We start from the raw sequence: 22,897 nt of genomic DNA, 5'->3' as shown, positions 1-22,897 counted from the left end.
GTGATTAGATTGAATAAAATCTGGATCTGATGCGACTCAGGTCCTGGGTCAGGTTTTGATTACTGGGAACTAAGAGACATTTACAGCGTCATACTCCCCTCCTTCTCTTCCTCTTTACTGAATCTTTCTTATGTCAAATTAAAAAAAGATAAGAGCCTGTTTTCAATTCTTTTTTTTCTTTTTTTTAAACAAGCAATGGGCACATCTATGAGCTACACTGTTATTATCTCTTGAATCATTCATGTAATTTAAAATCTAAAGAACAAAAACAGCACATATCACCATGTCACTGTTTAACACTTAATCTTTAGAGCTTTGCTGTGCTCGTTGTTCCTAGATAAACTGTGTCCGTAAAAGAACTGCAGAAAGACATCTGCAAACAGAGGAGGGGAGGAAATGACCATCATAACAGTAACAGTGACTATGTTTGCATGTGCGCCAGGGCTGATCCTGTGTTTACGTTGCCGTGGTAACCGTGTCTGCTTCCAGAGCCGAGGTTCTTACATGAGGCCTGGTCTCCGTTTGTCTTGGAGGCGATTTCGTTCTTGACCATTCGCTCTTTGGTTCCCGTGACCTCCTCCATCTTGCGGATCTCAGACATGCAGAGTTTGGAGTTATAGTGGAAAAACAAGCGTCCTTGCAGGATCGTCAGGTTGTGTTTGGACCAGTCCCAGAGCTGGCGCAGGTTCTGGTTGTCAAGGGCATAGAAGGAGTAATTCCTGGGAAAGAACAGAGAAGATTGCATTAACATATTTTTCATGATAAAAATGACATTTGGCTGAGGCTTGTTATGGAAAATCTTCTTGAGTAACATGAGAAGAGAATTATTTCAGCATTTGGTTAGCTTTCAATCTGCAACTTAAGCCTTTTCTTTGTTTTTTTTATTTCTACTGTAACTGCAGTCTATTGTGCTGCAAGCGTCTGAATAAGCCTCATATATGATTTTGGAAAGTCTAACCAAAAACAGCTACCACAGAGAGACATTTTGAAAAGGTCACTCCTTCCGCTTTTAACTCATAATTACAGGAGGAGGCTCTGACATGGCGAGGATGAGATGGGCTCAGAAGACAGAGTCTCACCCGATTTCCGTTTCCTCTCCACGAATAACACGAAGCTTGCGGAAAAACGAGAGGGATACGAGGGCGTAGGAACGTCGCACTGTCAGGTAGCCAGTGATCTCCTCCAGCTGGCCCAGGCTGGCCTCCAGTTCAGCTGCTATGTTGTCTACAGAAAACCAAAAGAGACAAGCTTTGAAGTGATTTCTGATTCTCAGCATTAAGCTCGCAGGCAGCCGCTCTTTGGCAACAAACTCTACTCTGAAGAGTGTGTGATGTGATTTTGTTCTCACCTTTTTTATCCCTCTAAATCATAGATTGTGTCAGCACTCATTTCTTTTTAAGCAACAGCTATATAACATAATTTCTATCACAAAAATTATTGTTTTCAGTATATTGTCAACTTTTTTTTTGACTGTCCTTTAAGAAAGTGTAGCATATTTCACTGTTTTCTGACATTTTATAGATGAACTAATTAATCTATAAATCTGTTGTAAACTATATTTTAATTCAACTAAACAAACCATGAATACTCACTTCCTCCACGCAGGTTGATGACCAGACTCCCGTTGAGAATGGTGCAGCCTCTCAAAGCCTGCGCTGCTGTTACAGAGTCCACTGTTTTTAGGCCCATACACACTTTGGGACAGAGTCCTGCACATGGAGTGCAGTTCAGCCTACAGAATGAAGGAAAAATACATTAATACTCAATGTCATCCAAGAAAATACAGTATGACTGCATAGTAACAATACTGGTGGTGTTTGAATGAAAGATCTAAACCCAAGACAGACATATTATTACATTTGATTTTACAAACTTAACAGCAAACAGTTGTCTTTCTACACATCCAGCATACACAGATCAACATTAGCATTGACTTTTTCTGTCCACCTGTTGAATGTAAATCCAACATTCGTTCTCCTTTTAGCTGTTTTTGCTTCTACAGCAACTCTTGTGTAAAAGATCTGGCTCTCTCGCTGATAAATTTAACAGTAACAAAAAGTAGGTTTTTTTTTTAACGTGGTATAAAAATTCTATATAAAAAATCTCCATTTTGCATTTGGAAAGACTATCTCATGTGTTAAGAGCTACTGTTGAGGAGTTTATAAGAGACTGGTCTGCAATAACAATATAACAGTAGCCTATAAGTACAAACTGCTTTTGTAATTCACCGGATTGTGACTACCACTGTTTGTTTTAAATGTGTTTGTTTGTTGTGGTTTTCGTTATATCTCGTCTTAATTGTAGACTTTACTGTAACTTTCTGTTACTGTTGACCATAAAAACACTGAGCATAAAAAAAAAGTGTTTTTGGTCACTGTTTTCAATGAAAAAAAAGACCAGCCACTGCTGAACACTAGTGACAGGGAACAGTAAAAGTGTGAGTCATAAAATCAAAACAACGAGCTGAAACATGCTTTAAAGCTCTTGAGTTGGGTGATAATTCTCTGTGGGTTTACTACGAGTGACACCTTCTACAAACAAGTGATCATGTGATCCATAATTCATTTAAAAATGTATTACGGTTTACAGTGTGCTGCCTGCACTGTACGCACAACACAAATCACTGAAACCCATCAGCTTGAACTTTTGTTTTGTATTAACTAAAAATGAACTGATCCCAACCTTTCACCTCCACGACTGAGCGGAACAACCTGGCTTACATAATGTTTTCGTAACATGTCTCTTCTCATAACAGATATATGGACGCAGCTTTGCTATGTTAACCTATTTCCTGAAAAGCCATCTGTGCAATCCCCAACACTCAAAACGCTGCAAAGTGCAATCTTTGATGAGGTGAAATCCAATAAGTATAACAGTAACCTCTGCAGCCTCTCACATTCACACAGCAGAGAACATTTTCAGAGTGATTAAAGTGAAGATTACACATTGATGGGATCTAAGCTCGGAGGTCATTGTCCTGCGGTGTGCTAAAGTATTTTTTTGTGCCGCTGGCTGGTTTATGAGGTGAGAATGGCTTTGTTTAGCAACAGTTGAGTAAGCTGACAGGACAATTACAGAAGAATGTGGTTTTCCTTTGTGTGAGGCAAATAATGGAGCTGGGTGGCAGCTAATGTGCTCTGGTTTTCATGGCACTGTCTAATCTCTGACGTATAAATACATGATGAATATATAACAGAGACGAGCATTGTGGGCTGCAGCCATGTTATACTTATAAATGAGATTATTCACAGCTTTCAGCAACAAAACAAACCAACTAAGTGACACAAACAAATGAAAAGGAAGAGAAGTTTGTATCACAATAAAAAGCTGGCTCATAACTTCCCTAATCTATCTTGACCTTTTTCCCTCTCCAGTGCCACATCTGCACTTTCAACCGAGACACTCGCTTAAAGCACTTTCATTTCCACAGCTTAGTTTAAAGCCAAAGACAGAGAGCGATGCCAGAGAGAAGAGATGAGCCATCAGGGGAACATAAAGGGAGTCAAAAAAGAAAAGAGATATGAGTACAAGAGGGTTCGCCACAGGTCAACGGTAGCTTGGTTTAGTCGAGCAGGACTGTTGATTCAAATTCAAGAAGCGATCAAATCTGCGAGCTGAGAGGCTGCCTTTGAATAAATTATTGTAGCGTCATTTTGAAGATGTGAGCGGTTGAGCTTTTCATCTGACAATGCCACCTTTAATAAAACTTGCTTCAACTTTTTAATATCTAAAAAACTATGAAAATACACTCACACCTGTGCAATTTAGCTCTGGTGTTCCTAATATTTTGTCCGCTCCATCAACATACATGAAGGGAGCAGAATATTAGGAACACCTTTCATTATAATGCACTCCAGTACACCACCACCAGCACCACCCACTACGACCAAAATAATACATAAACATACATAACCCTAACCCTTATCATTTTTTCCGACAATGTGAACAAAAACTGAAAATGTATGAGCTTCGTAAAAGTTGAATTTATAGCAGGGCTGTTGTATTGTATCGCATTAGTTAGCGCAGGTGTTTCTAATAAAGTGGCCGGTGAGAGTGATGTTATGATGTTTTGAATTTCCAAGAAACACATAACACGTAACGGCATCTGTCAGTAATTCACTTTCTGGCTACTGAATAAAAATAACTGAGGACAGTATCCTAAAAATGCCACTTTATTGAAAATTATCTGACCTCGTTTTGTTCAGACTAAAAAAAGTTATCAACCATTATCGATCAACTGATCCCAGATGATGACAAAACACCACAAAACAATGCACACATTCGTAACTCTACTACAAACTGCCTTCTTCAGGATCGTCATCGTCCAAACACCAAAATGTATCAGACGTATTTCATGTCTGACGAAAAGCTGCACGACTCATAGTGTTTATGTAGGAGATAAAGTCAATCAAGCTAATAGAGCAACTTCTCACTGCTTGTTTTATTAGCTCCTTATCACCGGAGTATTGGTATACTTGCCTTCCTTTTCCTGATTTTAAAAGAATATCAGTATCACTCTTTTTCCTCTTTTCTGTCAACAATGGCCGATGTGCACTTGAGCAAGGCACTTCACACTCATCTGCACACAAAGCTGTGAATGTACAGTATGTAAGTGCATGAATGTAAAGGTGCATGTTGGTCTAATGGAGATCAGTGTGCCCTGTAAACCCTCAGTGGATAAATAAAGGTTAAATACACATGACGACACAAACGCAGCAGCACCACCACCACCACTTTTCCTTGTCATCGCAGTTGTCAGTGACAGGCTGAATGGACTACCCTGCTGCAGTTGCTTGCCAGACAGACCCCCCCCCCCCCCCACACACACACACACACACTAAAGAGAGGCAAGGCCACGCAGCCCCAGGGGCACTGACAGCCGGTCCTGAACGCCTCTCTGCCTCCTCTCGTATTCAACCAGCTAGCCAGTTGAAAAACTAGCCCATCACATTGTAACAAAAGACAAGAAGTCATGAAAGATCCAGCTGTGTTTTAAACCTCTGCGAGCAGAACGATCGGAGGGGGTGTCTGCAGCGTCTGTGCTCGCAGGCACACCCACACTAATCAACAACCCTGTCACGGTCAATGAAGGTGTCAAAGAGGGAGGCTGTGAAGGTCAGCGGCAGGTCAGCACAAGTACAACTCCCTTCTTTAAAAGAGGTAAGTGTGTTTGGATGCAACAGAGATAAATGCACAACAGGTTGTCAATTACAGATGTCGAGATAAGAGGGGGGAAAAACACATTCACATGTCTGCATTAGCTCGAACGCTGCAATGCAGAGACACCAGCAGCTGGTAAACAACCATCAATTTTTTGCAGCGAGTGAGTGGCAAAAAAAAAAAGTAGCAGATGAATACTGAGTCAAAATCAGAAACACAGATGTGCCAAGCTTCCCACAGCACTACTTTGACCTAGCTGTCTGCAGTCTCACACACATACACACACGCACACACAAAGAAGGTGTGTGTGTGCACATATAGTACACAGAGCGCTGTGGGAGCTTAGCAAGAGAACCTTCAGTTCCTGCAATGTCACACTGTGTTACAAAACACGATGACAGGAGAAAAACAGAGGCAGGAATCTATGCAAGGTTTCAGTATTTTTCCACACATGAGACTTTTGAGATTTTTTTGTTTGTAAAATTTCTGCTTCTTCGTCCTAACTTTTGTGTTACCTATCACAGCCTTTTCTAGGTCAAAATAATCACTGCTCAATACACGTGAGTCTTTTTAATATTGCTCAGACTGTAGTAAGCAAAGATGCATTTGTAAACTGAAGCCGTGTTTATTTTTAGCACTGTGCATTACACAAATCATATCAACAAGTTGACAAGCTCCTACGTAAAGGCCCAGGATTAAACCCTGACGTGTTTATGAATGTACGTTAGTATGTCTCCATACTGAATATTCAGCCAACTCCACTAATCACACATTGTTCCTTCAGACCATCAAGAACCCATCAGACCGGCATGAGTGTCCACTTACGCGGAGGAGTTGACGGTCGTGTAGCCAGAGGGACACTCAGGGATGCAGGCACCGTTGTGGATGACGTACTCGTGGCAGTCGGGGTTCTTGCTGTGCTCCTTTTCACGCTTGCATCTGTTGTGGAGCTCCTGGCAGAAGGCGAAAGAGATGCAGCGCCATCCCTTGAAAGTGTAGTGGTTTTCAGGACAGCGCTCCACACAGGTGCCCTGTGCCTGGAGGCTGCGGCAGGCCACGCAGTGACCGGCTGAGTTGGGCTTCAGGCAGCCACCCAGGCACTGGTCGTGACAGCACTGGTTGTCCTTGGTGCAAGCTCGGTGTTTACACTGAACAGGACACACTGCGGGGCGAAAAGAACAAAGTCAGGTTAGAGGCTGGAGGGTGTTCATGAGATGAGGTAAAAGGTAAAGGTTAACGTCAATTTCAACGTGTTAAAGGCTTATTGTGATTTTCAAAAAGAGAAACACAGGAAACAGGAGCTTATCATCATCCAGACAATGTTTCATTTCAGTTCCCCAGATGACACAGTGGGATTTTAATCAGTCCCAAGTGACGGTATAGCTTTACATCTTTAACTCCACAGAAATCTCAACAGTCATATCTGTGTGTCAGCAGGAGTGAAATCCCTCCTCGCTGCACGAGCCAGCAGCCCAGAGGAACGACCATCTGCCATTGGTCAGCAAGCAGACTCAATACAAACAGCAGGGATGCAACATTATTTGACAAAAGACAGACACTTATCCAGAGGGCTTGTTGAAAGTGATACAGAAGGAGTTAACAAAATAAAAAAACTGGCATTCCAAGCATAAGGTATTTTGTAAGTGAGACAAACTGTCTTTGCTCGGCTCCTTTTTTGAACTCATATGGAGGCTCTGCAGACTGTAATGACTCAGATACATGGGGGAAAAAAATCATGATAAGACTGATTGACAAGAAGTTAATAGAGAACCATTTTGATAATTGATCAATCACGACTTCATTCAAATATGAGGATTTAAACTTTTCTGTTTCATGTCTTAACATATTTTGTTGTTTTTTTATGTAGCACGGACAAAACAAGCAATTTCAAGACATCAGTAATGGGAAATTATATTTATATTCTTAATTAATTGATAAATAGTCCTCAGCTGAATCCCAAAACAGTTGACACAGTTGTTGTCGACTTAATTCTGACAACAACACAGTGTCACAAGTGACGATATAATAATAAACCTTGTGCGTCACTACAAAGACAAATAATAACTGATAAATACCCACGTATTTGCTCGGTATTGGCTGCAATAATCATAATATCAACAAACCCCCCAAATCGTCTGAGGTAGCTGAACACACTGGCTTCTTTCTAGGAACATGAACTACACAAGCTCCTTGTGAGTAAGCTGAAGAAATAAACAGTGACAGAAAGATACAGAGTTCTGACAGTCACACAAACACACTGAAGTTCAGTGATGTTTCTCTGGCGTAAACACGATCTTCTACAGACAGAGAAGCAAGTCTGTACGTTGGGTGTTTGTGTATACATCAGCACATGTGTGTGCCTGTAAATCAGCACGTTACGTAACATTAGGCTACCAGGATGCAGGAGTGAGTGAGTGAGTGAGTGAGTGTGTCACTGTGCGTGTGTATTGTTGTGTAGCTTAAGCACGAGGACAAGTGCACAAAGATGGACGCTTCTCAGAGGTAAAAGCAGCTGAACGACCTGCCCACCGAGATTAGCTTCTCATCCAGGAGAGCCAGATTAAAACCGTTCAGCAGTGGGGGAGGTAATGAGTCGCTGAGATTAGGGGCAGGTTAGAGGTCAGACCGTAAACATGTAAGCATGCATGTCTTTTATGGGTCTGAACAAACACGCAGCCAAAGACATTAAAAGCACTAAGAGGTAGGGACATTTAAGTGCTTTACTTCCAGTTTAAGACAGCATGTCTTAATACTCTGTACATTTTTTTTTTTGCAATTGTTTTCTCCACTAACTCTGTTTTTGAGCCTGATTCATGGGGGATTTGTCCAGAACTGCTGGGTTTCATTAGTGTCATGAAGTCAGCCCTTAAACGAACAAAACATCACAGACCCCTGTCCTCTTGCATTCACAGAAGTAAGCTCTTGAAACACCTGAAGAGAGTGTGTGTGTTTGTGTGTGTGTGTGTGTGTGTGTGTGTGTGTGTGTGTGTGTGTGTGTGTGTGTGTGTGTGTGTGTGTGTGTGTGTGTGTGTGAGAGAGTGTGTGTGCGTGCGTAAGGCTGCAGCAATATGAGAAAGGCAGTGAAAGGGGGAAGCACAAGGGGGCACGGTGCTAGAAAAACAAATGATATAACCACCTTTTATCTGCGTCAGTTGAAATAATCAACTCCACAGAGGGATTTGCAGAGTCCTGAGGATGATTTGCAAACTGAAAAATAATAAAACTTTCTTTTCGATAGGAGTATTCAGTCTCCAAAGTTTGCTTCAAAAACTGCCCTTCAACTTTGCCTCATATGCCTATTACACACACACACACACACACACACACACACACACACACACACACACACACACACACACACACACACACACACACACACACACACACACACACACACACACACACACACAGTCTGCTTTCAATGACTCCTGATCCTCTAGCAGGGCTCCATGCCGTAGCACAGACCCTGCAGCAGATCCACCCTCAGCCTTAGCCAATGTGTTGGCTAGCCATTCAAATGGCCTCTCCCATCTCCAAGGAAGACAGGCGCACTGTTTAACCCTTTGTGTCCCTCTCTCTTCCCTCTCAGCCAGTCAGACAGCGGCAGCAGCAGTGGGAGGTATTCAGGGAAAAAAAGAAGGTGAAAAAAAACCCACCACGAGAGCCAGACTGGGGCTGAACTAAAGTGAGCTGCACTCCTCTACTCTTTAAGTCTCACTGGCTTCTTTTGTGCTCATCAGAAGTACAAATTATTCTGAAGAGCTTTTGAATTGTTTTTAATGCACATAAATCTTGGACAGAAGAAAATAGAGAAAGCTCCTGCAAAATCTTTTTATTCAGAGGTCTGTTGATGAGAGAAAGGTGGTGCATTCAGCACTAATGGGTTCACACTCATGTAATGTTGGTATTGTGCTCAACATCTCGGTGCCTCGGGTGGTGAATCATGCCTCATCATGTCCACAAGTCATTAGAGTTTTTACAGACCTCAACGACTCCGAACAACTGGGAAAGAATTCCTTCCAAACCGAGACACATGTTTGAGTAACTGACAACTGCTCTGATGATTAAAATCAGAAATTTAAGATTAAGAAATTCCTGAAAATTTGTTTTGTGTTTTGTCGTATGTATACATATATACATATTTATATACATATTTACAATGCAGAGAAAAAAGTGATTAAGTGAGTATAAAACACTGCATTAGAGCTCTAACTAATTAGGGATTGATTATTCAGTCAACATATAATTACTCAGCAGTAATATGAACAAATTGATTAAATAATAAATAAAGTAAGAATTTCATTTTTTATTTTTTTTATTTTTATTTTTTTAAATTGAGCATATGCCAGATACAGACCGTTTTTTGGACAAAACGAAGCGTTTAAAAAACATTTTCAGACATTCTTGTTTTAATATTTATAGACAAAGTAAGTAAAAAAAAGTTGTGATTTAACTAATAATAATAATAAAAACTTCTTAAGGTTTAAAGGTCACATGTATGATTTTTTTTTAATCACAGAGGCACCAGTGGACAGAGTTTTAGAAAAAAGAAAGAAAAAAAGAAGAGGTTAATGTGGGTCAGTCCATTTCAGTGACTGACGTCTAGCTGCAGACATGCGCTGAGTGCCACCTGAGAGAACTAGCGGGCAACCACTTTCATGAAGAACCAAAAACAAACCACTCACTGTCCAAAAGATTTGCACAGTTCACTTCGCTAGCAGCTGACTTGGCCATATCTGCAGAGCTGAAAGAAATGCTTCTGGCTAAATTAGCGGTATTGTTCACGATTATCATAGAGGCAACAACGGTGACCACACTGAAGCAGATAGACTTGTTTCTTGTGCTTGTCAAAAAAGTTTTCAAGGTCAGGACCCTGAGGACCTTTGAGAGTGGGGCCACCCCAAGCTGTCTTTGATCTCCCTGAGCGAGAAGGACGCTGAGGAGACTGTCATTCTTTCCTTAAAACATGCAAATCTCTCAATACTGGGGCCAGTTTCTTTTTCATAATGGGTCCGGCAGCTAGCAACATTCACGAAGATCAACGGCCTTTTCTCAGTTTCGTCTGTGTCAATTAGTTATGCTCAGCTTGAGTTCGGTCTTGTCAGCATCTTCTCTACTTATCTTCCATTTAAACAGAGTAAAATCACTTGACAACAATAAATCAATGGGTTATTTGGGGAGGCAAATGCTGGGTCTGCAGTTGGACTTAGGTCTGTTTACAGCTGGCAATGTATTTAAGAAAAGGAGAGTCTTGAGTGAGTGTGTCTCCTCTCATCTCTGAACTCCTTCTTATTCTTATTACGCTGGTTCCTCTGGCATGCTGGCCTGGGCCTGTCTGATCTCTTGACATGCGGTTTGTGCAAAGTGCAGCTTGGATCACATGAAAACCGGCGAATAATGCGGCAGAAATACCCAACTCTTTATCTCATTAGTAGAGGTTTCACTTGGACGAGGGGAGCCGAGCCACACAATGAGACGCTCAATCCCCGAGGCCCCAAAATGGACAACAACAACAAACCAACACAACTGCGGCCCCTGTTTGACAGAGATGAATACAGCCTGTCAGGACGATGCCAACTTGGTAACGGGAGGTGAAGAAACAGATTTGCCCAGGCTGCCAGCCAATAGCGAGCTTCAACAACGTGGGGTGTCGAAAGGCAGAAAGAATCCACATCGCTGGCGAGGAATGACTCATACAAAACAGTTCCCTGTCCGCTGAATCAGACGGTTTTGCAACCAATGCACGTGCTGCATGAAGAGTCACCAGAGTTCCCTATATATTGTTTCTGTTAACATAAGAGAACACACCAGTAATAAATTAGAAATGTATTTATATAAGCAAAGGAGGGTTGTATGAAACTTCACTGTATCCTAAAACTCTGGGATTTCTGCCTAAATTTAACAACCTCTGTAACTTGCCAACGACCACAATCACCTGTAAAATCATTTTGTGGTGTTCTTTTTATTTGACAGCAGATTCAGACGTTTTGCGTTCGGATCATATTAGACCCCAGAAAATGCCAAGCGGAGCACAGTGGTGCGCTGGTTGGTAATTAAAATTCCATGGCCATGACAAGGGCAGTATTTAGTGTCTTATGAAAGAAGTTTTTGCTGAAAGCCCAGAGGAGAGGTACCTAAGCAAGAACAAACATAGTGCTATTGAATATGCTGATATTCTTTCTCTTTCCACAATTTCGACAATTTAAACCAACTGACAACTTGACAGGCCAGCAGCTTTAATGCTGGATAAAATGTCAAAATGTAACATTTAAGATTGATTAATGTTTCAAACAGCTTGCCTAATACTTCAGCACAGCGCAATAGTTGACTGGATATTTAAGGACGATGAGGTCGTGCAAAAATATGAAAAGAAAAATAATTAAGTAGTTTTTCTAGTTTCTAGTTATACTGTAGAGCTACAACATTTTAATTCTAAACTTTTATAACACCAATCACAAGTTCTCTCAACTCTTTCTCAAACCCAAAACCCAAAGCAATATAAGACAAAATGTTGGGACTTTTTCTTGATAAAAGATTCAAATTTTTCTGTCAACCACTTGAGCTCTTGATTTAACTAATTGTTTCAGCTTTAACATCCAATGTGATAACAAACAAATGAAACAACAATGGTCACTAGTCTCCTCTAAATCTAGCCAGTATACCCAATTAGGTTAGGCAGCCAAGTTCAAGCTTTTAATATAAATTGTAATGTTTTTCTGCCTTCTGATGGCCGTTCCTGTTCATTTGTTACTCTTTGCGACACAAAGGTTTCATTACTTGCTGGTTCAAGTTTACCAGGCAGTATGTGAGGCTGAACCTGTGCTTTAACACAAATGATGATTGAATGTCCTTTATTCTGTTTGCTAAAACAATCCAAACTATATTTTTCAAGCAGACAATTATATACTGAACCTTATTCTTAGTCTAATTTTTTGATAATGAATTAACGGTTAGACCTTTACAATATGTCAAAGGTTCTTAGGTTAATTAAAGGTGTGTAAAGGTGAATGGATAGTGCGTAATGTTGTCTCTGACTGCACAGTATAAGACTGCAGGCCAACAACTCTTCTCGAATATAAAAAAAATGTGAGTCTTCATCAGGATGGCACATGAGGCTGCTTTTAGTAATTAAATATGACAGAAGGCCTCTAGAGATGTTTGTTGAGTACTGTCAGGTCCATAACCTACAGCTCTGTCTATATACAGCAGGCAGACAGATGATACTGGCAGACAACTTAATAACTGTATAGTATCAGAAAAACAGACGGTAAGAACACAACATGTCAGACAAACAATGGATGCAAATATGAGCCAGATGTCTGAGCCTTTCGCCTTTGTCTCTTTATCCAATGTGATTAAATAGTATCGCCATATTTAACATTTGTAGCTCCCAAACAAATTTCCAAAATCCCCGACAGCAACCTTAGCGCATCAAATTTAGATGCAAACTTACCATCCTGGATGATCTGCTTTTGGTGATGACTGATATCTCTGCCCTGATGCACACACGCACACACACACACGCACAGCACACACGCAGACGTCTACAGCGGCCTGATTTCCTCTCTACTAGTGACGAACAGATGTTATATAGTCCCTACTTTCATTTCCAAACATGTCTCTGCTTTCCAAAGCTCTTCTGTAACATTAATAAGAATGAGAGTGAGGAGTGAAAATGGATGGATAGTGAGACATTAAATATAAATAAACAATAAATATATCAATCAAGTGTGAGAGATTTGAGTCTAGAAGTTGACTTTGAAAAAGAGAAACAAGCAAATGCTTATTAAAATGTAATATTTTCTATAAAAGCAAACCAGTGACTGGGGAAAATGTAGACAATTACATTTGATTACACAATTGATTAATTACTTCATTATCATGAAAACAACCACAGGCCTTCTTGACTGAACACAATTCAGATAAACGTCTTTCATTGCTGTGTTTAAGCTTTAAATGAGTTAAGGAAGTTAAAATAATTATCTATCATCAAATATTCATCAGTGATAATGACCAAATTGTCTGGACAGTGTTGTCTGGACTGCCTGCAGACATTGGAAGCTTTTATAACCCCTTATAGGGGTGAGAACAGGCTATTAAACAAATCAATCAATTGATTAGTTCACTGACACAAAATAAATCAACAATTCAGTCATTAATCAACCGAAAATGCCAAACATTACCACCTCCTCAAATGTGAGGTTTTGCTGCTTCCTCTTTATTTTTTTCTTTTCTTTTATTTCATTTAAAACTGAATATTTTTGGGCTTTAATTCACATTTAACAAGCTATTTGTAGAAGATGCCACCTCAGATTGTGGGACACTGTAATGAGAATGTATAACTGGTTTTAGACATTTTATGTATAAAACAACTGACAAGGGAATTGAAAAAAGTAACAGACAGATTAATAATGAAAATAACAGTCAGTTCCAGTCCAAAATAAATAATAAAGACAGAATAGCAGGAAATGAGCTTCACCTAATCTGAGTTACAAAAAACAAAAATCATTTTTAAAAAAAAGGACAGCATGAGCATAAAAAACAACATGAAACAGTCTCACATTTAAACCCGTACGTCTGTGTCAGATGTCTGTGGGGGACTGATAATAATTCTCATAATAATTGTCGTCAAAACATTCAATCATGCATCAAACTACAGATCAGGAAGATTAAGACACAACAACAATCTGCCATCAATCTAATTCAGATTGAAGCCTAATTAATTGCGCGCCATAATGAAAACACAAAGGAGCTCAGTACGTCAGCGAAATTACAGCCTGAACGTGAATTTATAAAAAGCGAAAGCTAATGACCGGGGTTTATTTGTCTCATTTTTTCCTAGTAACCACTTGTCACCTGGTCTGACTCAGCAGTAGCAGCAGCAGCAGCAGCAGCAGCAGCAGCAGCAGCAGGGCTCCGGCTGAGATGACTGGGGTAACAACAGGAACCGTAAACAATTTCATTAACTGGCCTTGTCCTTCTTTAATAGAACAAAAACACACAAACAACATGGAAAAGCACTTTTTGTTTTTAATGTTGCCCTGCCGCCACTGTCATCTGAAGGCAGGATATCCAGTTTGTCCGTGACTGGAATAGAAATGATAAACACTGTGCACTCATTGATGGGCAATTACACTGCCTGTTTGACAGGCAAATGACGCACGGTATGGCCTTGAATCTTCATTTCCTTCCAGGGTTCAGTGTCAGGCTGAAATAATGGCTATCGCTATGGTTGACTTTGACCAACTGTTATGACATCAAAAGCATTTAGGTTATATTTATGTCATTAATGCCACATCAAAACATCCGTTGTCTTTTTTTTTTTAATAATAATTTTAATGCAATTACTGTTCTTACTAAGAGTGCCACAGTGGAAATAATTTAAAAATGTTAGCAGGAAGAAAACAAACCAGAGTTGCCTTCATCGCCTTCATCAACTTTATGAGAACTTAATGAATTTCTTGAATCTAGAAGAATGTGTACTAGGCAAAGTTTGGCTACAAGTTTTCAATCATTAACTTGTTTTTTTATTCACAGTGACTGCTGCTCTTAGAGAGAAGAGGATCTTTATTTACGACATTACGACTTTGGAGGGCTTGTATTTTACATTTATGGCAGTCACAAGCGCTAACTGGGTGGTATAAATAAAAAGAAAATCTGAAAGGTGAACACTATTCAGAGAAACTCTAAGGAAAAAAATGTTACATTACTAATTAGTAGGAATGTCAAGCCCTCGTTCATGCCTTTTATTTAATCAACAACAATTTGGAATATCAAGGATGAAAAAAAAAACATCTTAATAAATGTATTTATTATTTATTAGAAGCAGACATATATTAGAGAGAGGTCTTTATTTCTAATTCTGTCTATATTTTCTTATATGTAAGAACAAACTTTCTTTTGTTTTCTGATCTACTTCCACTTGCTCTGTTATTTTTTGTTTCTGGATTACAGGTAATTACGGTAATCCACACTGGCCAAGCTGGTTAACTTCCAGTTAGCTCTCTGCTAACTTGAATAGGGATAAAATAACTTAAATCATGCAGCTAGACTTTCCAAATGTTATAGGACCGAATGGATCAATAAATCAAGATAGTAGCCTCTTAATTAATTAGTATGATAGGAGAGATACTGCAAATTCACTGCCTTCTCCCTCTTCAATGCTCCACATCTGATTTTTCTTTTGGACTGCAGTAAAACACTACTTGGAGCCTTCAAGGCACTAAGATGCCAAAATCAGTTACACGTGTGTCCCCGCATCAACTTCTTTTCGCAAAATACAATTTCAAAGAGCACCGTTAGATGATGTTTTTTCACCTCTTCATTCATTTGCAGCATTGATTACAAAGTCAAATATTAAGGATCAGTGTTATTTTATTGGAGTGAAGTGTGATATTATATGTAATATTCTGCACACACACACATCTCTAACCACTCAAGAAAATAAATAAAACATCTGATACAATGACATGATGATTAATACATTGCCACTCAAGCTGTCTCATTTAATACAAAAATGACAAAAGAAACAAAAAAACCCCATCTGGATCAAAGTTGTGTGAGAGTAGATTAAAAAAAGAAATCCTGTGGGTCTGATTAAATGAGCAGTAAAACAGCAGTGAGCTGTTGTAAATCGAATGGCTATGGTTAATGTGAGCGCGTACAGCGGTGAAGAAACGCCTGTCGGCCCAGCTTTAACAAATGCCTGAAATGTCTGGGATTCCATGGGAATGGCTCCAGTAGCTGAACGGCGAGGGTTCGCAGGGTGCAGCTCCACAAGCCTGAGTGCCAGAGCAGTTAAGTCAGCTCAAAGGAAAAGGAGTTTGTGTGTGTGTACGTGTGTGTGTGTCTGTCTGTGTGTGTGTGTGTGTGTGTGTGTGGGGGGGGGGGGGGGGGGGGATTTAGGGTAGTAGAAAAGCCCTCTAAATACTGAACTATGAAGAGAGGGACTGCTGAGGCTGTGAAAAAAACATGACAGATTTTTATGACTTTTAAGCGTCTGTCTGATCTTTTCTCATTCCTTTTCATAAACGCTTCTCGATTACAAAACAAAGTTTTGCAAAAGATATCAAGTACTTTTTTAATTCTACTAAATGGGTTATAAAAATGTCCTGATACAGAAGGACACATTACACATTACATTTACATCCACTTTGCTGTGGCCAATTTCAATAAACAGCAGCTTCTGTTTTGCTTCACCACGACTCTGTTTATTGTTTAAATCTCATCTACTGACCCGTTTATTTTCAATATTTTATTGAAGCTTCCTTGCCCTTATTTTTTGTTCTTCCTTGCAGGTGGAAAGCATTAATAAAGATCTGGGAACTTGCAGATGTGAGTGTGCAAACAGCCCCTCATTTGCCTTGTGTTCTCATTCTTTAAGTTTTAGTTTAAAAAAAAAAAATCTATTCAAATGTTTTTTAACACTTTTAACCCTGGTTTTGAGCACTGATTGAATAAAGTTTCACTTACTTTGACAATTTAAAACCTGCACAAACTATATAAAAAAACGAGCATCTACATCAAGTAAGAAAAGAAAAAACAAAGTATCACAGACCAGTTTGACTATTGGTTCAGACGTCTTTGCACAGAGGAAACAAAGAAAGAAAGAAAAACAATTTAAACCTGGTGCAGGGATTGTAATGCTTCTTTTGGACAGGTAATCTACGAGCTAATAAGAAAATCTATAGCCCTTACCTTGTAATACACTCGCTAACCATGTGTGCACGTATAGTATAAATTGTGTTTGGATGATGTTTGACCTGACACTGTGTCAGATCCTGGAAAAGAAACTGCAGTCCTACAATAAAATCACAGCAGTCTGTACTGAGGACTTATTTTACACATTGTGTGGAAAGGTAAATCAAATCTGTATTAGCTGGTGAGTTACGGACATTTTCATTGAGTGGAGAAGCTGTTTAATACTCGGCAAGGACAGAACGTCACAAGCGTAACTCTGGATTATATTTCATACTGTGCAGAGTTTAATTTACTTGCTTTGAATGGCAACAACATTCACAAAGCTGCAGATTTAAGCATTAACGTTTAATATTGTATAGAGGCTACAGGATGAATGAATGGGGGTCACAACAAAAATAGAAACAGAACTGGTTCATGTGACGGAAGGACGCAGGGCTGTGCAATATGATATATATCGTGACGACAGCAAAACTGGGATGGACCAGAAACTATTTATTCATTGAATCTACAGAAAATGTGCTATATCGGGATGTGTATCATTGACCTATATCATGATATGAGATTTCGGTTGTACCGCCCAGCCCTAGCAGGACGACGAGACTGAATTGGCTTTCACACAGTTCACAGTTCATGTTTTCCAGACAATTCTACAGGCGATTATTACGTAAGTCCCATCAGGCTGTTGAAATTGGCTAGCAGCAGCCCTCAACATGTCCAAGAGATATCAAAGAGTGTCTTTACACCACGGGAAGGTAAAAAAACTGACACACAGTCATAGTTTTCAATAATGAACACAAGTCAAGACAATATAGTAAAGCTGTAGTTTCGTCAGGGTTTTGTCACACCAGGGGTCACTTCCATCCAAAAATAATAAAGCCTAGCAACAATATCCTCCTTTTTCCCCACAGACAGCTTTTACTAGCAGCTAAGTTTGTCCTATTTCCTGCCTTGCTGACCTCCATGGGTCAGCCATCAGTATTTTGGGCTCATAAAAGTGTCTGCCGCTACCGAGGTGGTGCTACAGGCCCCCCATTCATAACCCGGAGAGGAAGCAGAGCAACAAAGACAGGAAACAATTGGGAAGAACGTTTCGTGAACTTCTACGACCACCATTGTTCAGAATGGAAAAGGATCGTGGCGCCAGCGTTAACAGTTGCGTGTGGGAGCTGCGGCAAGGTCGGCAGCGAAGAGAGCTGAGGTCAACAGTAAGGTGGGACCACCACCCATTCACCCGTCTTCATCCCCGGTAGTGACCAGTGACCTCACTTTTCCTTCAGATACAGCCCGGGTGAATGACTGATGTGTTCATATCCACGATTACACCACAGTGTTACTCTCCTGTTTCCTAGCAGCAAGACTAAACAATAGCCGTCCACTCTGCCTGCACACACACACACACAAACACAGATTATGTCCCTATGTGATTTATAACCCATGTCTGTGTTGGCTTTACACACACACACGCACGCACACACACAAACACACACAAACACACACAAACAAACACGCGCACACGCACACACGCACACACTGACCCTGACAAATCTCCAATTCTGTCATGTGATTGGTAGATACACGTACGCATGATGTCAGCCAAGGGTAAATTTGGAACCTCCATATCAAGAAAGGTCCAGCATCGGGTCCTCACCTGACCTGGCTCATATGTTTCCCCGGAAAAAGCTCCAGTTGTGACACACTGCATGAATGGTAGTCTTCCTCGGCCTGCAGGCTATCGAGGCACACATGCTACAAGTGCGTACAGTGCCAAACCAATCAGAGGTTGAGGCGTCTGCTAAGAGTCGCTCTCCACCGTATGGGTAGCTTATTAAATATGTAACAGATCTTCTGAACTCATGCACGGGCAAACACCCCCCCACGGGTGTCTAATCTCCGGCAGACGGTAGATAATTAAGATCAGTTATAATAATGTGTGTAAAATACTAGCCACCTGGGAAATACATGCTCATTTATGTCTCTCTTGGTAAAGGGCCTGCAACAAAAACTGCTCCGGAAAAGAGAACAAACACACGCTGCATTTGATTACAATGAGATTTTACAATGCCCGTAAGTGAAGATGGCACGCTTTTAATTATTGCAGCCAAAAGAGTCAAGTGTAACCTAATATTCCAATTTTACCTGTGACTAGTGATGCACCGATCCAACATTTTCTCTCCCAAAAAAACTTTTTTACTGATACCTTAATTTAATGGATATGGCTGGTGATTTTCTGCAGATGCAAACCAACTATGAACTGGTCCTACTTAGAGGTGTTTTGTGTGTGTGTGTGTCCCAAAGCTTGATATATCTTATTCGTCTGCGTCGTAGACCACCATTCTTGTCCAGAAACTATTAAAAACAAGTCAATGAGTCACACTTTTGCACACTTTACTTTTCCCCAAAGCTACTTTTCAGGAACAGCTTTGCACGAAATTGCAAACCTCTCAAGGCTGAAAGAACTTGGAAATGTTGTTGCTGTTATAATAATTCCTCGAAGTTGTTGCCTTCAGGGTCAAGAAACATAGTGCTGCAGTGAGACTCATTGGCATGTTTTTCATACTCTTTTCGCACTCTATGACACAGAGGAGAACCATGTAACATCTGTTTACCTCACTGTTTTTATTATTTAGGTAAAATGAAGTCAGGAATTCTTAAGTTTTGGTGCCACACAAAGCTGATTAATTGAATTTAACTGAGTGGAAACACTGAGTAAATACAGTTTTTCATCATGTCATTGTAGCAATGTGTAATGTCCACATCATGGGAGTTACCTTATTTACTCAATCAGGTCAGTATTAACTCCAATAACTGTCCAATTCAACAGATAAGTGCATTCCTGTGGCTCCCTAATTCACACCTTTTCCAGGGTTGATCAAATTTAAATATTCATTAAGTCATTTAAAGTCAGTTTTACAGGAATCAAGCACCGATTTTCCTTCATCTGAATCATTTGAAGCACTCCTGCATCCAGAACAACGTTGAAGAGTTGCTGCAAAATGCTTTAATCTTGAACTCAGAATTTGCTGTACATGTAAAATAAAAAATAAAGTTGGATTTTTGACATGATAAAGAAACTGCCACATACTTCTACTGATGTTTTTTTTCTCCACATTTTAATAAAAAGTTGACCTCCAGGTGTACAATTTTAGAATATTTTGACGACAGATGGACACTTTCTAGAGACGATATGATATATATTACCAATAGTTTTTAAAGTTTTATCGGCAGCACTTTATGTATATTTGACCCTTTTTCTTGAGTTAAGTTTAATGTATATGTACCTTTTATTTTTTGTTCAGTTTTTTATATAGTTATTTATAATTATTAATTTGAAGTTTACTGTTATAACGATATATCCAAATATTGATGTTTTTTAATTTTCTTTCACTCCTTAATGTTAGTATCGGCTCAAAAAAAAGCTCCTGCATCAGTCAGGCCCACATTTTCAGTTCAGTTTTGCAGTTTACAAAAAATCTGGTCTTGAGGGGAAGCCCCTGATTTCTTATTGAGTCACAGCCAATATTTCCAGCTGCCAGCCCCTTTCAGGGCTCAAGCTTAGCTTAACCACCATTACCAGCCAAACAAGCTGTGCCACATGTTTATAAATAATTACCATGGCACAATCAAATGCCCATTATTTTCAAATGAGTGCTGGCAAGGAAAAGCACTTCATTAAAAGAAAATATACGACAGTAACATTTCCCTTCACGCCATAATTTCAATTCAATTATTAAAGAGGAAATGAAGGCCCACTTTGTTTTGCAACAGATTTAAAAAGCCTGAGTTTGTAAAAGAATTGAGACATTACAAAGACACAGAATTAGATGTCTCACCACCATTTGTTATTACCACTAACAGTGTTTTTCCAAGTATTTCTTGATATTTTTTTGGATTAACATTAAAGGGCCTGGTTTACTCCAGCACGGTGGACACAAAATTTCTGTTAACAGTACACTGGGTGGGCGCGCAGGTGGTCGGGTGGTTAGTGCGCATGCCATGTACGCAGTGGACCCCGGTTCGAATCCCGGCCGGCGGACCTGTACTGCATGTCACACCCCCCTCTCTCTCCCATTATTTCCTGTCTGTCAACTATCAAATAAAGGTGTCTGTGCCTGAAACCCCCCCCCCCCCCAAAAAACAAAAAAAACAGTACACTGGGTGACGTATATGCATATGTGGGTGTTTTCACAAGTGCAGTCAAAACTAACACAGATGACGCATGCGGTCTATGTTCACAACACTGACAGAGGAACTATGATTTAAGCCTGATATATATGGGGGATTTTTATGCCTTTATCAATTATCATTTAACAGTAGAGAGATGACGAGAGGGGAAAGAAGAGGAAACGACACGCATCAAAGGGTCGCTGTCTGAATCAAGCTATTGTGGCTCTGTGGCATGCATTCGACATTAATGAAGTAAAATGGAGGGAGAGCTAAAGAGACTTCCACTAACATCAAAGCGCTTATTACATTTTCATGAAATATAATATTAGGTTTATTAAGCTTCAGGGGAAATAAAGAGCATTGGTACTACATCGCAATGTAGACTGCATGTTCACTGAGTCAGGCGTTTATTTAAACAGTGACTACACCGATAATGAGATGTGACGAGTCAAATATGTCTGCTTCAACTCACCAGGTGATTGATTGATCAAATTGTGTGTTCACTTCATAGCAATTGATCAGAGCAGCATGTTGCAATCTCAGGAGAAATAGAAGCATTTGATGGATGGGTCTTAAAACAATATTCAGGTGTCCAAATGAACATTAAAACACGTTCTTCTTGACATAATCATTCCTCCTGTTTATACTGACCATTATAGGTTAGCCAATTGTTACTATACTTCCACCACAGCTCAACAGGGAAACACTGTCTGAGGAAACACAAAGAGGGAATCTGATGCCAAAAAGACTGTAAATGTTGCAGATATCCACTTGATACGACTGCCTCAGACTGCTGAAGCCACATATAAGCTTCAGATTAACTTTAAAATGCATTTTTGCATAAAATAACACTGAAACACAATGAAACTGTGGATTACATTGAAAGCGCATTTGAAGGAGATCCTTTAATAGCCAGTAAGAAAAGAAGGGGAAAACTTGTTGTTTTAAGACAGACTTAAAAAATTGCCGACTTATCCTTTAACACCTTTGCTAACAGGTTTTCTGAGGAGTAAATCCTGTACTACAAAGCTGAAGAAAATAGGAATTCATGTTTTCCCACTTTTTGCCAATCTGGAGAATCTGGTTTAAGTCACATCGTCTACCACCAGCTGACAACCAGTTTTAGTAGTCAACTAATGATTTCCCCCAATTTGAGTAATATGGCAATTATTTTTATTAAAACTTCATATCACAAATCAAACATATCAAACATAATTTGTGCAGAATTTCAAAGAGTTAATTGCAAAGATGATAAAGATGCTTTACCATCTCTTGGGTGATAAGTTGTTCAAATGTCTTGTATTTGCCACTATTAGAGCTTTGACATGGTGTGTGTTTGTGTGTGAGCGCATATAGTCAAATCTAATATGCTTTGGTAATGAGCATCTCCTGAAACCTTGCATTGCCACTTTGCTAAACGGATCCACCCAATTAGCAGTGGCTGCTCTGGTAGAAGCTAAAATTACACCCGTTCTAGAGGCAGGGAAGGGAAATGGGTTGTGACTCCAAACATGGGAGCTAAGCCAAGCCTCGTGGTTCTGCAGCTTTGTTTTCTGCTGGTGTACAGACTACAGAAACCAGAGGTGACCCACAGTCACCTCTGGCACTTACACTACTTATCCACTGCCTATTCTTCTCAGTACAAAACCTTTTAATGCGGCAATGTCACCCCCCCCTCCCCGTTGTAGTATTTTAAACAGAGATGGAACAGAGCAATTTTAGCCTCAAGTCATAGTTCTCTATTTGATTGAGATCTGTCATCCATATATATAAAAAAGGAAGTTATTTTACGATTATTCCAAAACTACTACTTTTGGTATCAGACCCATGATTTATATTGCTGATACATCTACTGTATGTTCAAAGCGATCTG

The 22,897-nt window shown here is 39.8% G+C and overlaps 1 protein-coding gene across 1 annotated transcript in view; it reads right to left on the bottom strand.

The window, feature by feature from the left end:
* Positions 1–22,897, bottom strand: part of LOC133990449 (insulin receptor-like) — a 59,478-nt gene that overhangs the window by 21,044 nt on the left and 15,537 nt on the right. Inside the window, exons 3-6 of the mRNA XM_062428772.1 lie at positions 5,986–6,322; positions 1,593–1,732; positions 1,080–1,224; positions 505–719 (exon numbers count right to left, since the gene is read on the bottom strand). Of these exons, the coding sequence (XP_062284756.1) occupies positions 505–719; positions 1,080–1,224; positions 1,593–1,732; positions 5,986–6,322 (837 nt within the window). The remainder of the gene's footprint in view (positions 1–504; positions 720–1,079; positions 1,225–1,592; positions 1,733–5,985; positions 6,323–22,897) is intronic.

Source organism: Scomber scombrus, chromosome 11 (assembly GCF_963691925.1).
Source record: "Scomber scombrus chromosome 11, fScoSco1.1, whole genome shotgun sequence".
NCBI lineage: Eukaryota > Metazoa > Chordata > Actinopteri > Scombriformes > Scombridae > Scomber > Scomber scombrus.
The sequence above is the reverse complement of the archived record's forward strand: the minus strand, read 5'-3'. Positions and strand labels throughout refer to the sequence as shown.